At 32.1% G+C, this 18,173-nt stretch overlaps 1 protein-coding gene across 3 annotated transcripts; it reads right to left on the reverse strand.

Annotated features, from left to right (window-relative positions):
• Positions 8,758-12,640, reverse strand: LOC105155759 (protein DETOXIFICATION 24). Of its 3 annotated transcripts, none has more exons than XM_011071701.2 (9): positions 12,447-12,640; positions 11,625-11,873; positions 10,540-11,081; positions 10,330-10,416; positions 10,196-10,252; positions 9,859-10,097; positions 9,552-9,670; positions 9,293-9,379; positions 8,758-9,205 (listed from the first exon to the last, which is right to left on the reverse strand). In XM_011071701.2, the coding sequence occupies exons 2-9, from the start codon at positions 11,868-11,870 to the stop codon at positions 9,125-9,127; spliced, it is 1,458 nt and encodes a 485-aa protein (XP_011070003.1). In that variant the 5' UTR covers positions 11,871-11,873; positions 12,447-12,640; the 3' UTR covers positions 8,758-9,124. The 3 variants fall into 3 exon arrangements, with proteins under 3 accessions (XP_011070003.1, XP_011070002.1, XP_011070004.1); XM_011071700.2 differs by lacking the exon at positions 12,447-12,640 and adding an exon at positions 12,293-12,440; XM_011071702.2 differs by lacking the exon at positions 12,447-12,640 and adding an exon at positions 12,006-12,267.

Here is an 18,173-nt window from a genome sequence, read left to right on the forward strand (position 1 = left end):
CGCAAGATGTCTTTTGGACATCAACCTAGGGCCAATCATATAGTGGGGAAACAGAAAGTGAATAAGATTAACTCGAACTCGAAAGCCGTCAATAAAGGCAAGGTTTCCAAAAATAAAGAAACCAAAAGCAAATAAACCTTGCGGGAACTGTGGGCAGGCTTGGAAACTAGACCAAGTTTTGTCCTAATAAAAAGGCCAATATTGGGCAGACAGTAGTCAACATGGTTGTGGGAGGTTCTAGTTGTGCTAGCACCTTAGGAGCAACTGAGGGGTATGTATCTACACAACCCAAACTCCTGACTATTTACAAATCGTATTATTGGTTGATTGACACTGGAGCAAATGTGCACATTTGTATTGATAAATCTCTCTTTATGCCTTATCAGGCCATTAGTGGAAGGACAGTAAGTATGGAAAACTCCAGTACAACCGAGGTACTTGGGTTAGGAAGCTTGGACTTGAAGTTTCCTTCATGACGCATTCTGTCGCTAAAAAGAGTTCATCATGTACCAAATGTTAGAAGAAACATCATTAGTGGTTCTGTAATAGTTAGGGAGGGATATGAATTAGTCTTTAAATTTAATAAAGTTGTAATTCAACAATTTGGTATTTTGTTGGTAAATGATATTTAGATGATGACTTGTTCAAAGTTCGAGCTAAAAATAACAAAATTGATGTTTCTGATTCTGTTATATTAAATGTGAAATCTTCTACTCTGTGGCATAGTAGGTTAGGTCATTAAAATCTCAATTCAATCAAACGAATTATGAATTTAAATTTAATTCCTAGTCAAAATATTGAACGAAATCACAAATACCAAGTTTGTGTAGAAGCTAAACAAGTTAGGAAACCCTATTAGTCAATTGAAAGGGATTCAGAAATACTTGATTTAGTTTACACAGATATTTGTGAGTTCAATGGAGTTTTGACCAGGGACCACAAACGATATTTTATCACCTTTATAGATGATTGCAGTAGATACTGTTATGTGTTTCTCATGAAAAATAAGGATGAAACCTTAGACAAATTTATTTTGTTTAAAAATGAAGCAGAAATCCAAACTGGTGAGAAACTTAAAAGACTAAGGTCTAATAGAGGAGGAGAGTATGAGTCGAGTAAGTTCAATGAATATTGTCAAATTTTTGGCATTGTTCATGATGAGACTCCTCTATATTCCCTTCGTCTAATGGAATGACTGAACGAAGAACAGAACATTCAAAGATATGATTAACAGTCTCCTACTAACCTCTGGATTACCAAAGTATTTGTAGGGAGAGGCTTTGAATACGGCTTGTCATATTCTAAATAGAGCCCTCTGAAACATAATACAAGTACTCCTTTCGAGTTGCGAAAATGTAGGAAACCAAGCCTCAAATACTTTCGAGTGTGGGGGTGCCTAACAATAGTACTAGTCCCAGAGCACAAACGAAAGAAATTGGATCCTAAAACTGTCAATGTGGTGTTCTTGGGCTATGTGGTGATAAGTTATGCCCTAAGATTTCTGGTTATTAAATAAAAAATTTCAGGCATTGAGGTCAACACAATAGTCGAATTTCGTGAGCTGTATTTTTAGAAGATGTATTTCCTTTAAAAACAGGAATACCTTCATATGTTTAGCTTGATGATTCACTTGCCTCCACATCTATTCCTGAACATGTGGAAAAGATGTCAAATATGGGGGTTAGTCCTAGTAGTTCTAATCAGACTCATGAGGAGTCAGATGAACCTAGACGAAGTAAGAGAGTTAGGATTGTCAAGAATTTTGGAAGTGACTTTGTCACTTACAACATGAAGGATGATCCGATCACTTTCAAAAATGCTATTACTTCTTCAGAAGCCAAGCAGTGGAAAGAAGTTGTCAAAAGTGAGATGGACTCCATTGTTTTCAATGGAACGTGGGTGCTAGTCGATCTCCCTCTCGTATGTACTACTATTGGATGTAAGTGGATTTTTAAAAGCAACTGAAACCTAATGGGACCATAAATAAGTTTAAAGCTAAATTGGTGGCTAAAGGGTTTAAACAAAAAGAGGGAACAGACTATTTCGATACCTATTCTCCGATAGCTCGATTGACTACAATTCGAGTGCTTATAGCACTTGTTTTCGGTGTATAATCTCCCGATTCATTAGATGGATGTGAAAACATCCTTCTTGTATGGTGAACTCGAGGAAGAGATTTACATGGATCAGTTGGAGGGGTTTGTAGCTTATGGTAATGAGCATAAAGTCTGTAAACTTATTAAGTCTCTATATGGATTTAAACAAACACCCAAACAGCGGTATGAAAAGTTTGATAAAACTATTCTTGTGTTTTGCTTCGCTGTAAATGAGAACAATAAGTGTATATACTTTAAGGTTAAAGGAGATAAAATAATAATTCTATGCCTGTATGTAGATGATATTTTATTAATACGATCATGTCTAGATATTATTATCGGAACCAAGTCATTTTTTAAAAATAAGTTTGGAATGAAAAATATAGGTGAGGCTAATGTGATTCTTGGCATCAAGTTGACTCGGTCAACTGATGGAATAACCATTTTTCAATCTCATTATATTGAAAAGATAATTAAGAAATTTGGTTATCAAAACAATAGAATTGCTAAGACACCATATGATCCTTCTGTAGCTTTATTCAAAAATAAAAGTGGTGTTCCGGTTGCACAGCTAAGGTATTCCCAAGTTATTGGGAGCTTACAGTATCTGGCAAATGGTACGAGACCAGATATATCCTTTTCTGTCTTTAAGCTGGTTAGATACACCAGTTGTCCTGACAAAACCCATTGGGGTGCTTTGGATAGAGTACTGAGGTACCTAAAGGGAACGGTGTCACTAGCCATATATTATGCCAGATTCCCTGTTGTTCTTGAGGGATATAGTGATGCTAGCTGGATAGCCAAAAACTCCGGGAGTAATAGGTGTTCAGGATATATTTTTACCTTAGGTGGGGACGCAATCTCTTGGAAGTCTACAAAACAGCCTGTGATAATCCGGTCTATATTTAAAGTCGAGTTATGTGCGTTAGATACGACTGGTACCGAGGCAGAATGACTATTTGAGTTGTTATCACAACTTCCGATTGCAAGTCAGCCCGATTGCTACACATTGTGATAGCCAAACCACAATAGCAAAGGTGAGGAGTCGTAAATACAATCAAAAGACCAAACGACACATCTAAGTTAAGCTAAAGTCTATAAGGGCATTAGTTTCAGACAGAGGAATAGGCATTAACTTTGTGGGACAAAGGACAATGTAGCTGATTTTTTGATGAAAGGATCAGATCTGTCAAAGTACATAAGTCCAAATTGGGATGGAACTGATAACCCTTCAGTGATGTATTTATGACTGCAACCCAACCTTCTAAGTGGAGATCCCACAAAGAAGATTCAATGTGGTATCAACAAGTCGTAAGGGTATGTCAGAGCACCAAAATAGACTGATACTTTGTATGTGGAGTCTGTCCCCTAAAATTCTGGAAGGTGCTGCTACTGCAAGTATAGTAAGAGTTTATCTCTAAATGGGGTCAATTCTTATAAGACGAGATGCTAGCAGTGCATCCCTGGAGACACCAAAATAAGTGAATGTCGTTGTTTGGCCGCAACTAAGGAATTGGACTATTCCTGAAAGCATTCACGAACAGGATCAGGACACATGGCCTAAGTGCCAACTCTAAAGATCAACACAAAACTGGTGGCTTGTTGTTACTAACAAACGATGTCACACTCAAAGGCTCAAATTCAAGGCTTAGTTCCATTTGACCTGGTGACAACTGATGTCAGATAACTTAGACAGTGGTTCAAATCAGAAGGTATCATTATTGAAAGCAAATCACAGGAACTTGAGTTCAAATATATGAGTTTGTGGGGAATTGTTGAAATTTAATTTGGAAACAAAAACTCACAGAATTGAAATTTGAAGAAATTGAACCACCTCATCATGCCCTTAATCTCCTGCTGTTACAAGAAATAATTTGGCAGTTTTATGGTTGTTTAATTGGATTTGAAGGCACTTTATGGCTGCATTAGTAGGCCATTATTGGCTGCATTAGTCTGAGGTGTGGCCATGCCTATATAAAGGCCATTTCTCATGCTTGTCAACACACAAAAAATTAGAACAATCCTCTCTATTTTTTGAAGATCTCCCTCAGATTTCTATAAAATATTTTATTGATTTGAACTTATTTTCGGTAATAAGTTTTTTGAGTGTTTGTCCAAAGTGTTCTCCTGTATAGTGCTAAAATCGAGAGAACTGCAATCGTCTTATCCTGTGAGAAATTACGTTGTACCCGGTGCACTACTGATACAGAACATATATTTTCTTCAAGGTAAGCAGTAATTCTGCAATTCGGTTAAATTAACGACTACAATTGGATTGAGAATTATAATGATACAATTCTCGTTGTAAGTTTTCGATTTAAATTTCTTGTAATAAATAGCATTTCTAATTGTTTTATATTATTTGTTCCAACGTGATTTTAATTGCTTTTGATTTCTAAATCCAATTATAATATTTCAAAACGTGGTTTTAATTAGTTGAAATTGAAAATTTTCCAACAAAGCACACACAACACACAGTGGTGGTGATGCCTTAATTAGCTAAGTGTCAAGTCTATAAGTTTCTGAACTCCAATGTGACTATGAACGGGTGTAAGAACAGCACACACCGACGCAGCTGGTTTTCTTTTGGGACTTTGGTCGTAAACTTTTGGCTTTGGTAGATGCTTTACATACTCGCGTCTCTATAATAATTGAAGTTACGTTATTATAAACTAACAAATTAGTCGTTGAGAATCAAAATACAAAAAATAAAAATGGCAACTTTATTAAATTATTTTTTTTTATTTTTAAAAGTTAAGAAATTGATGAATTATATACATTTTTGTACATAAAAAGAAAAAATAAATATGAAAGAATATTATTTTTTGCTAACCAATTACAACACAAGTCGCATAAAATTTGGTATATAATTAAAAAAAAATTAATAGCATGTTCTGAAAATGCAAGTAAATTCGAGCGAGAACCGACCGCACTTGCTGGACTCATTGTGGAAGAGGTTAGACAGAGGATTCTTAGTACCTCTTTAGCTCGCTCTGTTAGTTCTTGTGCGTTATATAGACTTTGGCGTATTTCTTGACCTGTCGAGGGAGATGCTATTCATTGAGCACTGTTGTACTGTATAATATATACGCTATAATAATTTTGCTTATTGCATGTAGTTGTGGTTTGGTTTAGAACAATGAAACTACTGTATAATTGATCAACACTAAATTGCCCATGCCCATTTCTATTAGTTAGAATTCAGAATAACACATAAATCAATTTTTTTTATATATTGAACCTTTTAGAAAATAAAAAATAGAAAATTTCAATAAAATAATATATAAACAAATTTTACCCGATTTATTCTCAAATAATACTTCAAATTTGGTTCACTTGATGATATTTCTTCGTTTTCTTTCGTATCATGCCCGAATAAAACCCAAATTACGAATTATTACTGATACCAAATAATTCTTTATTACGTTTTTATCACTTTGATTGCTTCTAATTACCAGAATTTTAACAAATTTAAATTCTAATAACATGGTGATTAGAATTAACAATCTTTGAATCCTAACAATATAATTTATAAATACAAGTAACTTATAATTATTAAGTCTCGTTTTTGAGTATTGTTAATATGAATAATAATTAATGTTTTGGATATACAGATGATAAATATTCAACTTATATATTTCTACCAAATATCGTGAAATTATTATTTTATTATTGTGAAAATCAAGAAATTAAGTACAAGCTAAGTGAAATATAAAATGAACTTCTAATAATATAGAAAGTTTGAATAAAATAGAATTTCTAAATGTTAATAATTTATTCTATTATGTTTATTTTCATTCCTAAAATTGGAATGATAAAATCACCGATTGATGATTAAAGAAAAAAAGTGGTAATATAATTATCATGTAAACTAAAATTAATAAGAATAAATATTGTAATATAAAATAATAATTAATAAGAGTAAATATTGTAATGTGAAAAGTATTTAATGTAAATTAATAAGCACGTGATTTAACGTAATTACCCGTAGTAGGAAAAATAATATAATGAGGTTAATTCAGGCAAATATAAAAAAGAAACTTTCAGGGGGATCGCTACGTTTACAATGTAGATAAAAAAAATATAATTTTAATCTTATAATTATAGTGGGTAGCGCTTTTAGTCATCTCTGATTTTGAATTTCTAATTGATAAATTAGCATTTCTTCGCTAGTAACGTTTAGACTATGTACATCCTCTACAATAGGGGGCATCAAATACGATGGTTGGATTGGGTCCAGACGGTCGAATCCAAAGCAAAAATTGGTTGGATTTAAAATTAATTTAAATTAATAAATTTAAAAAGGGTCGGGTCACAAACGGATTGGATCAGTGGTACCCATTTTCTTAAATTTAAATCTTTTTTGAAATTTATATTATTCATCAAAATATAACCTTAAAGAGAATAAAATTACAATGCATGCCAACATTGCCATTCTTTTAGTAATTATACGTCATGAACAATTAATTGTAAAATGGTAAATTTAAAGTTTTAATTAATAAACTATTTTTACTAAATAAATTTTCTCTCTAAATATTATTATAAAGAAACCAAAACTGGAAAAAAAAAATAAATACTTTCACCATCTTTCGTTTCACAAAATTGTCAAATTGGATTTTCTATTCCATTTAACACATAAATACCACAAAGTATCACAGAAAAAAAAAACGAAATAAAAAAATTAGCTAGAAAGTAAACTAAAATGACTTTTATTATCTTGACTAATTATATATACTTAATGACAAAGACTTTTTACTCATCACAATAATAAATTTCATGATTTCTACAGTGATTAAATTACCAAAAAATTTGGATAAAAATTGTGAATAATTAAAGACAATTAGGTACGCATGTATGAAGATAATTATTTGTTGTCATATTATCAGGAAATTGTTACTGTAGATATTTCATTAATTATTTATAAAATATAATTTTATTTATACTTCTTGTAATATATATTTTAGCGAAAACTTTAAAATAATCACATGATATTCCTACGGGAAAAGTATTATTTTAGTCCGTTAATATGCCTAATTTTAATTTTAGTTCGATAACTATGCCCATTTTTGTTTAGATCCAGTAACTTACGAAATTACTTACTTTTAGTTCTCTGGCAGATTTTCGGACAATTTTACCCTATGCAACTTTTGAAAGGCAGTTTTAGTCCATATGCACTCATAAGGGTAAAATTGTCCGAAAATCTACGAGAGGACTAAAAATAAGCAATTTTATAAGTTACTGAATCTAAACAAAAATAAATATAGTTATCGAACTAAAATTAAAGTTAAGCATATTGAGCCATGGAAATGTTATCAGTTCTATGCTCTTGACAAGGCCATCAAATCTTGTCTCCAAATTAAAGAAGAATCTTCTAAGACAATGATTCTTTTTTTTAGCTTTCTCTTTCTTCTTTTTTATTTTTGATAGGGGTGCTCTCGATATGATTTCGATTTTTTTATAAATAGTTTAAAATTAAACTACTATTGATAGCTTTATAAGATAAAATTTTAAATTGTCAATTTTAAAATCAAAATCAAAGGTACAATTTTGTCCGATTTCAGATGGTTTGACGGTTTTACTGCTTATACCAAAATAAGACGTCGAAACTAATCAAAATAAAAAGAAAGAAATAAGTGTTTGTATGTAGCAATCAAGAAAGACCAACATTATGCACTATAGACCGCCAACACTTTTCACAACTTTAAGTAGATTATAATATAAGAACATATATAGTAGACCAACAAAGTTCACTTAATTCGACAAAGGCCGAGGGTCGATTATTCACATAATAAATATACTATTAAGAAAGCATATCAAAATTTCGCACCCTTAATAAATATTTAATAATTAGTATTAGGTAATAATCTAGCTATGCAATTTAGAATCTGTAGGCAATAGTTGTCGAGACCGACTTTTTTCATTGTATATAGGACAAAGAACCTTTCACAATTATGACATTTATTAGTATTTAATGTTAGCAAAAAGTTAAAAAACTATTTTGCACTTATTACCATCTCAACTTTATAAAATAATAACTATTTTTCATAAAAAATAATAAATTTTATTTTGTTTAGTATATTTCATATTTGATTTGTCTGAAATATTAATAGAAAAGTGGATATTTAATTTGATAATGCTCCCACTAAGTAATATAATTATTGATTCATACATAAAAATTAAACTTGGATGAATGCAAAAAAAATATTTTATTAATTAATAATAAATATCTAATTTATATTTTTTAATGATAAGGAATAATTAATTAGATAACATAACAAATAAAAAGTATAAAAATTATAAAATATTCAATATGTGAAAATGTAAATTGAATTAATGTTAAATTATACGAATTATCTAAAAATTTCAATATCAACTTTAAATATTAAAATTTATAAATAATTAAAAATAATAAATTTAAATTAAGATTATTATAATGACTGTAAATAAGTAAAAGATGAAGTTGATTTTATTTAAAAAAAAAATCAAAGTAGCTAAAAACACTCCCAAAGTATTTTTTTTTAACTTTTGGCCTAAAAGTGCTTTTTTTAGCAGTTTCAAAAATAAAAATTGACATTCCAAAATACATCAAAAATATGTTTTAAGAATTAGAAGTTAAAAAATACTTTTTTGAAACTCGCGCAAACACTCCCGCAGTGTAACATGAGATGAAATAGTAAATTGTAATAAAAGATTTGAACGGAGAAATGAAGTAAATACAAAGTTATAGAGCTTCTCTCACCGCAAATATTAAATCCTACAAGTAATTTGACCAAACTCTTACACAGAATATATGTAAAACCCATTACAGCATACATAAAATTTTCCCGGAACTGCCCAGAAAATCTGCTTAGGATCCTCTTTTTGCTGGCAAAGCGATGACTCTAGTTCAATCAATATGGCTAGAACTATCGAGCTCTGAATTGTCTCTTCAAGTTATCACCTGAGAGATAAAAAGGTTACAAGAGCCCGGGACTAAAGGCGAAAATCTCTCCAGGGACGTGGAATGATCTACTTCAAATATTTTCAAGTCAAGAATGATCAGAACTTTGCCTACTCTCTTCTGCAGATTTCAAGTACCATCGTTTTAGTCGTGCTGAAGTTATCGATACCTGTAAAACGACGAGTGAGAAATGTTGTGAGCAACCGGTTAATTCACTTGTTTTTGGGTGTAGAAATCATGCATGCATGGTTTTTACCTCTTGATCCCAGTTTGTTCTCCATGTCATGAAACTAAGTGCAAGTGTTTCAGTAACAACTCCACTAATCATTCCGATCCATATTCCCTACAAGATCCGATACCAGCTTGAGATATACATAATGTAATCATGCATCTTAATGTGTATTTTTTGTCTGTATGGCAGCAGTTGCTCTCAGACAAGTCCACAGTCGAAACATTATGTTTGTATTGCTGTCGCTCAGAATTGCTAAAATAATGGTTATGGATAGATGTGTCACCTTCACTTGAAGTTGAAATACATATCCAAGAACTGCTCCAATTGGTAGCCCGATGATATAGAAGCAAACAAGATTAATGATTGCGACTTTCGTCTGCAGCCCTGCTCCCACTGCCACACCTGATAGTAAACAAACGGCAAAAGTATACGGAAAAATGTGAGGACGATGCTTTATGGCATAATGTATAATGAGATGTACAGTGAGTGCACGGAGAAAAGGTTGAACCTCAGGGAGTTCAAGAGGTTTCCGAACTTGAATTGATAATGGTAACAGATCATGTAACTAGAGAACAAAAAGATTGATGAACCTGAGAGCACAGGGTAAATGCCGTTGAGCAACACTGAGAAAGCGAGGAGAAGAGAGAGGTCCGACACAGTCTGCACCACTTCCTCTTCATTCGTGAACAAGTATCCTAGTTTGTTGCCAAATACCAAGCATAGAATCCAGAAGAATAGCCCTATTGCAACTGATGTCCCCATCAGAACTTTGATTGAGAACTTTGTGGCTTTAGCATCTCCTCTGCCAAGCTCATTTGCAACTCGCACGCTGTTCAAGAAAAGAAAACGAGAACAGAGTTATCGATTCTGGAACAAGAATAGCGCAAAATCACACGTATACTCTGGGTTACATGAGGAAACACATACACTGCAGAGCCCATAATGCCAAGGGAGATCATGAATTCCCATGCAACGACGTTCAGGCTGAAAAATTCAACTTCAGTTAGCAGATCTTCAGAGTATGGAAAAATACAAATTAAGACAATGTGTTGAAGGATCACCTTATAGAGAAGGCAGATATCGCAACCTCTGCATTTTTCATGTATCCAGCCAGTAAGACCAGAATGGCATAGTACCACAACTCTAAGCTATCATATACCAATCAAAAAATGACAGCAAACAAAAAAGAATGCCGTTCTCCGCCAATCAGTTCTTCATGTAATGAAATAATTTTCATGATGCGAACATATAATAGTAAGACAGAGACTTACCAGACCATCACACCAGAGGATATTGAGAGCTTCACTACAGGAAATATGTCCTTGACGGCAGCCAAAGAGAAGCCTTTCCATGAGTCGGGACACCAACCCCCGAATATGTAAACAAATTCTCCAAAAACCAAGAACCATGAAGATATACATAGTGCAGCCATTGCTCCATCAAGCCCCCAATTCAGAACATAGACGAAAAGCCAAGACAAGGGAATATGGATCGCAAATTGCATAACGGATAACCATGCGATGACCATGTTCTTCTGCTGTGCTTGCAGATACATTTGAATTGTCGTGGAGAAAACAATGCTATAGAGAAATAAAATGAACCACAGAGAAATGTGCCCTGCAGATTTAGCAATGGCTTTTTCCTCGCCAAGTAGGTTAAAGATTGGTGTTGCAAAGATGAAAATGGGGAGTAAGACGGTTAGTGCAGTGAGGTCGACCAGCCATGATCGTTGCAGAAAAATGCCCATCATGTGATACTGTTTTGCTCCAAAAGCTTGGCCACAAAGAGTTTCAGTTGCACTCGACATTCCAATCTGTGAGACGACAAGTAAATTTACCATGGAGAGGGTAAATCTAGAAGGAGAGTTACTCTCCAGAATTGCAGAAAATCAATTCAGAAAAAAGAAAATGGTATAGATGATAGGTCAGTTCAGCACAACTCGTTCCAATCTTTTACCCTCTAAAACTAAATCAGCTCTGAACAGAAATTGTATGTTGACAGGGTATGCGTAAGGCACCAAGCAAACTATATGTGTGGATTCGTATGCATAAGACTGCTTGTTATGTTAATAGACATGTAAGTCTTCCTTGTTTGCTTTCTTGAATTATGTTATATGCAGCTTATGGAAGCAGCAAAAATGCATTGATACACTTAGAATTTTGGTTTCTCCATCACAGTTGTAATTAACAGTTCAACATTTTGCTTCAACCTCTATAACTTCATTCTAGCTGATCTTATTAAATACTTTGAGCTACTCAATATGCAGATAACTAAGTTAAGAAACAGATGAATGAAATCATCCTTCAAGTCAGATCACGTTATTTGGGATAAAGGGATATCGAACACGAAAACATACCACTATACCGTTCACAAATCGCACACTTAGGGTCTGAACAAGTGCGTATCCAGCAAGATCCACCGAACTTATATGTCCAACAAATGATTGTGTCACGACAATCGTTCCAAACGAAGTGACCCTCGAAACAATACTTGGCAACGCAACCCTCCATATTTTCTTGGATTCTTCACGAATCCTTCGCTTCAAATCACCCTTTTGGTCTACTTCAGTACTCAGCAGCGTCTCTTGTATGCTACTATCCATGCCCTGGAACAATCAACAAAAACGACGCAAGATCAGCCATCTCCACTGAAAGGAAAAGTACTAAGTTGCTGATCCTAAATCTTCTATGAACATCCAACACTACAAACACATCTTTCTTTAACTCAAAAACAGAACCTGAATCAGAAGCTGTTTCCTAGTTACTTTTCTCCTTTCAAGTGTGGCTTTTAAGTCTTAGCATTTCCCGGACATTCCATTCATGCTTTGCATTAAACTATACCTATAACTTTGGTGCAGTTTCCGACAGACACAATTAATGAGCAAAGACAAAGGGAAAGTTGATTAAGAAAAGCACTGTGCCCATGTTTGGTAAGAGGATTAATGAGGGGAGAAATCATTAAAGGGACAGGCAAGAAAGCAACTTTTCCTCCAAGAATCAGTTATCAACTCAGAAATTTTCGTACGCTGATCTCCTGAGAATGATACATCGCAAGGAATTTTGTCAGCCACATACAAGCATCGAAGCAGAAAGTTTGCTCGAACAATAAAGAAGTCGTGGTTGGCGCTGCATAAGAACAAGATTAACACAGCAAACACACAAGACCATAGCTAGATTACCTGCTCCTATGTACGTAGTTTTCCTATCAAGTGTTCTGCTTACAGCTCACTACGCCCACCCCGGGAGTGGATGGGTGGGGGGTGGCTGTCGGGAAGAGATGAACCTTCACACACTGATGACTGTTTCTCTCTTATCTTATTCGTTCTCAGCTTTCTTTTTTCGTTTTGTTGTGTGTTTGTCCGAAAAATTCTGACCCGTCTTGTAAAAGCTGACGTAGAGTTTTCAAAAAAACATCAATTACATAATAAGTTACTCTGTGATAAATTTGATTTCTCCGAATAAATATAAAAATTTTATATATCGGATTGATATCTATCTATATACTTTCATACTAATATAAAAAAAAAAAAAATCACTACACCCACAAATAATAATAAATAAAAGTGTTGGACTAATTTTTAAAAATCATAGTTATACTCCGAATTGATGTCGGAGTCAAGTGGAGATTTTGAATCTAACGTTGGTTGATTCACTGAATTTATTGAAATATTTAAATAGGAAACAGTGTTAGCATTTAATTATTTGACTACTTGTGTGCTTGACTTGATAATTACGTTCATGTATGTTAAATTCTGTGTGATTTGACTACTTTAAAGATGTTTAATGTCCAGTCTTATAAATAAGTTTGAATGTTATAAGTTGTTTGAGTTTCCTTTGGATATTTATTTTATTTTATATGAATTATTATAATTTATTTATTATTATATGATATATAGAATCAAAAGTTATTATAATTTATTATTTTTATTTAGAAAAAATGTTGAACGTGCTCATAGAAATGTATGGATTATTTCGAGTATAAAGTTAAATAAAAAGTATTTAAAATTGAAATTCGAAGAAAAAAAAATTCAATACTTAAATTAGTTGAGATTTTTTGGGTAAAGAGGTCATTTTTTCATCAAAATTTATTTTAAAATTATTTCCATGCCGGAGGTCCTTTTTGTTAAAAGTATTTTTTTTTAATTTTTATATTATGAGTAATAGGGTAAAATTCACTTTGCCCCCGAATTATTATTGATGTAATATTCACCCCCTAAATTAACAAATGCAATATTTATCTCCTTGGTTGGAAAAAATGGGGGTCGAAATCGAATTTTTTTTTAATTGCATAGGGGAATTTTTCCTTCGATTTCCTTTTTTAAATATTTTTATTTAAACTTTCTTATTTGAAATATGCTTTCACATTTATTTTTAATATGAATATATATTTTTTGGGAATAATATCATATTGATATTTTATATATTTATTTGAATTTGCATAAAACAAAAAATAACATACTATTTAAATAATTTCTTATGTTGAACTATTAAATTTTAATTTTATACTCGCCAAAATGCTATATAGACTATAATAACAAGTAAAACAAAATTATTCTTTTAGATATTCAGAAATAAAGCTATTAGAATACAAAAAAAAGGTATAAGGGCATTTTCATCCATTTTGGTAGAGTTTCAAAATTAAAGGGTATTTAAAGAATTTAATATTATTTTATAACATAGTTTATTATTAAAACGTTAATAGTTTTTATCCAATATGTGACTCAATTAGAGTCTCATTGCACATAATATTGTCCACTCTTACTTTATAAAAATATCACAATTTTGTCTTGAAAATGGGCCTTGTTAAAAAGAACAGACCTTAGAGTTTATAAGCTACTAAAGCTACTCGTCTGTAATCAATGAAAGATGTTTGTCTACATCATCAGTCGGTTTAAAACAAGCACATGGTCACGTTCCTGCAGACAACGTCAAATGATGTGGCGTGCGACTTGATTGGTGCCATGTTGTGTGAGGTATTGTCCATTTGACTTCATATGAACCTTATAATTTTTTTTTGAAAAGACACAACGCTATGAAATAAAGCCTTAAAACTTATAAGTTACTCGAGCTCCTCGCATGTGATATAGTTATCTTGAAAATACTGAATTTGATGCAAGAGGCATTTAGGAGATCTTTTTGCGATTTTTTCTCAAATTGAAATCGTATTTTGGTTAAAAACAAACAAACAAACAAAAAAAATATTTGGTATAACGACATCCATTCAAATACAAATCCGTGCTCTCAACTCGTATGCAACTCAAGAAGATAACGTATTTTAAACATGATTTGATGTGCGTGACTGTGGTCTGCCTTGTGGGTGCCCATGACATAATTGATCAAATATAAAATTAAAATAAATATAAAATAATAAGTTAATATAAATATTTGATTTACAAAAAAATATTGATAAAGATAATGACATAATGTTGAAGAGATGAAAAAGGACATGTATGTTCCTAATTGTATGTTTATTCAGAATAATTTTTTTAAAATTTAAAGTAATTTTTCTATATATAAAAAAAAAATCACGATTTTGAGCTATGGAATTAGACCGCAGCACCAATCATGTCTTGGTGTATTTATAGAATTGGATCGGAATGACGTACTTTTGACGGGTTGAATAATATTATTACATTTTCACCCTTAATTCGATAATCTTGACGATACTAATATTTTTGGCTCCTATGGGTAAATTAGTAATTTTACAACATGTTGCAACTGAATGTCGGCCAACAACCCGACTTGATAGGATCGTCCACCAACCACACCTACGGTCATGGACTAGTCGCAATTACTTGAACTGCAAATATGCATAAATCATTTTCGGTCGGCCCGGCTTACCTTATTGCTTGCGCAGGCACACCTACCCACCCGTACGCGCGCATCCATAGCTCACTGTCTATATACATTCAGCTCACTCTGCTGCAAATGTTGCCTATTAGCAACACGGTGTGCATGCGCGGCGAACTTGCCCACACCCTCCCCCCCACCGAACGCACATCATCACCCATGATGGTGGTGTTGTCCAAACACCATAACTGCAATCAGTTTTATGTTTTTTTATGTTACATGAGAAGCTATATATGTTTAAAAAAAAAAAATCAATCACATCAGAATGATACGTCGACGAACGCAAACAGTCACACACTTCAAGATATGCGTAAGCAAATCAAACATTTCGAACAATTTGGTAATAAAGTAAGGATGGATATGAGTAGAACGCAAGAAGCCGACAGCGTACGACGTTTACTGAATCAGCACACCATATCATAGTAATTAATAAATTTGGAACTATATAGAAAGAGATAAGCCCGACTGCGTCAGGATGCATGCATGCTTTCTAATTTTTAGCTGGGTAAGTTACAACACAATTTTTTGAAATTGTCATAATTACAAAAAATTAATTATACTTCATTTTTTTTTTAAAATAAAAAATTACATTTTTTTTTCAAAAAATATGTGAAATTATACTTACACCGCTTCGAAATTCTCTATTTATACCTGAACTCTCCTTCTCTTAAACCGGAAATATTAACATTAGCACAAAAAAAAAAAAGAATTAAAAAAATTGTATATATTTTCAATTTTACTATTTATTTAATGATTTTCATGTAATAATTTGTAAAAGACGAAACGTTAATAATGTTTACCTCACTACATATACATATATGTAACTTTTAAGTACAAAAATATACATGAGAATGTTAGATTATGGATAAAATTAAAAATTTATGTAACTTTTTTTGTTTAACTCAGCATTTTCTAGTTCACACCTTAATGGAAAGAGGTCAGGTGTAAAGCGAAAGTTTTCGGAGGGGGTGTAAATGTAATTTTATAACTTTTTTGGGGGGAAATGTAGTTTAGCATTTTCAAAAGGGTTTAAGTATAATTAATTCTAATTACAAATACCTACTTGTTGTTTAAAAATTACAAATACCCTCATAGAATTAACGAGTATTTAATAAATACCCGCTTGTGACAACCCATTATAGGGGTATTTGTTAGATGGCTGTTAATACTAACAAATATTTGTAATTTTTCAAACAATAACTAAGTATTTAATAACAATTATGATAATTTTAAGAGAGCATGCTATAATTTACCTTGTTAGTATGTAGAAACGAACAATGATGTGATTCATTTTGATTATCAATATAACATTAAATTTTACAAAAAAGTAGAGGATCAACATCATATGACGTATGAAATGTAATAGATCTACCTCCAAAGATATTAAAATCGGTAAAAAATTCTTGAAATAAAAAAGCTATATAAACTCCTAAATTTTTAGCAAAAAACAATGGGACCCACAATGCCCCGGTGGAATTGATACCTGTCTCAACTTATTTCTAACCCAACCAAACCTAAATTTGGTGGGTCTAACCCACAAAACTCGAATTTTTTTCTTTAAAAAAAATTAAGATTATTGCTTTTTAATATCTAATAAATTATTATTATGTAAAAAATATAATTTATTTTATAAATATGTGTATTATATTTGAAATAAATTAAATTTATAAATGTTATGGGGGAGGGGTCCATAAAATAAACTCATTCTTAGATCAAGAATCGATTATTTAGACTCAAACTTACCCCATTCAGCATTCAGGACAGGTCCCATCCATATTCAGGACAGAATCGATTTCTTTTACTTTTTGTTAGAAAAACAAGTAGAAATGTAAGGATTCACAAACAAGTCAAATAAAGAAATTTAATGCAGGAAAAGCATTGGTATATCATGCAGAAATGGCATAACATATTATTAAGGGATAATTATATTTTTCTCCTCTGAAATTTGGTGAAATTATACGTAAATTTTCTGTGGTTTTAAAAAATATATCTACCATCCTTAAAGTTTGTTTTCATCTAACAAATAAGTCATTTCGTTAGTCAACATTCACTGAATTTGCTGATATTAAAAAAAAAGAAAAGAATAAAAATTAATATTTACCATCGATTGACTTATTAATAACTTATTGCAGGTCAAACAATTTGTACTTAACTAAATTACTCTTATAATGGTCAAAATATACCTCATCACATGCATTAATACGTGAAGACATATGAGACAAATTTGGCCATAAAAAATTTTATTTGACTTACAATAGATTAGTACTAAGTCAATTGGGGTACTATATGTATATATATATTATATTTCTTTTTTTATTAATATCTATAAATTTGTTAAATTTTGACTATCGAATGAACTTATTTGTTAAACGGAAGCAAATTTCATGGGTTCTAGAGTAATTTTCATACTACAAGGAGTTTATGTGTAATTACACCAAACCTCACGGGAGGAAAGTGTAATTATCCCTATTATTAATGGATACGGAGACGGAATCAATCACTGAATCAGAATCAGAAACCAAACTATGTGTCGAATACAAAAGACCTGACGATTTTGATACGGACTTCTATCAATTTGAAATGGAACCAGAGATAGATTATATCGGAAAAATCACAGATTCGGAAATGGAAATGGAGACGGACCTTTGCCGAAGTAATGGATTTAGAGACGGATTCCACCAACCATTTCGAAAAACAAAAATTTCAGTAGCAGAATCCACAATATAACTTTCAATTTTTCTCTAGATACGGTATGTCGGCTGCAGTGATCGGTTCCAAAGCAACACAAAGGTACATTGATAAAGGTTGCAAAAAAGAAAATCTTTTAAGATTTTATACGCATGTATTTATGTAAAAAGTGCAGCATGGAAAATAATATTAATTTGTAATAAAAGTTTTGAAAGGAAATTTAAAGTTAATCAATCTAGCTGCCATAAAAGCTGCTTCGGATCCTCTTTAATTTACACGATTAATCTTACGTCCAATTCATATTGCTGAAACCTTACGACCGATATACATGTACCGAGCATCAACAAAGACTAATACCCTCATCGGGA

This window comes from Sesamum indicum, linkage group LG2 (assembly GCF_000512975.1).
Source record: "Sesamum indicum cultivar Zhongzhi No. 13 linkage group LG2, S_indicum_v1.0, whole genome shotgun sequence".
NCBI classification, from domain to species: Eukaryota; Viridiplantae; Streptophyta; class Magnoliopsida; order Lamiales; family Pedaliaceae; genus Sesamum; species Sesamum indicum.

Bases quoted from the DNA above. Each gene is read 5' to 3' on its own strand.
- LOC105155759 (XM_011071700.2), bottom strand. From the start codon at position 12,340: ATGTGGCTGACAAAATTCCTTGCGATGTATCATTCTCAGGAGATCAGC. The intron at 9,380-9,551 runs GTGACACATCTA...CGGATCTTGTAG, and splicing joins TATTTCAACTTCAAGTGAAG to GGAATATGGATCGGAATGAT. The intron at 9,206-9,292 runs GTAAAAACCATG...GTCGTTTTACAG, and splicing joins GAACAAACTGGGATCAAGAG to GTATCGATAACTTCAGCACG.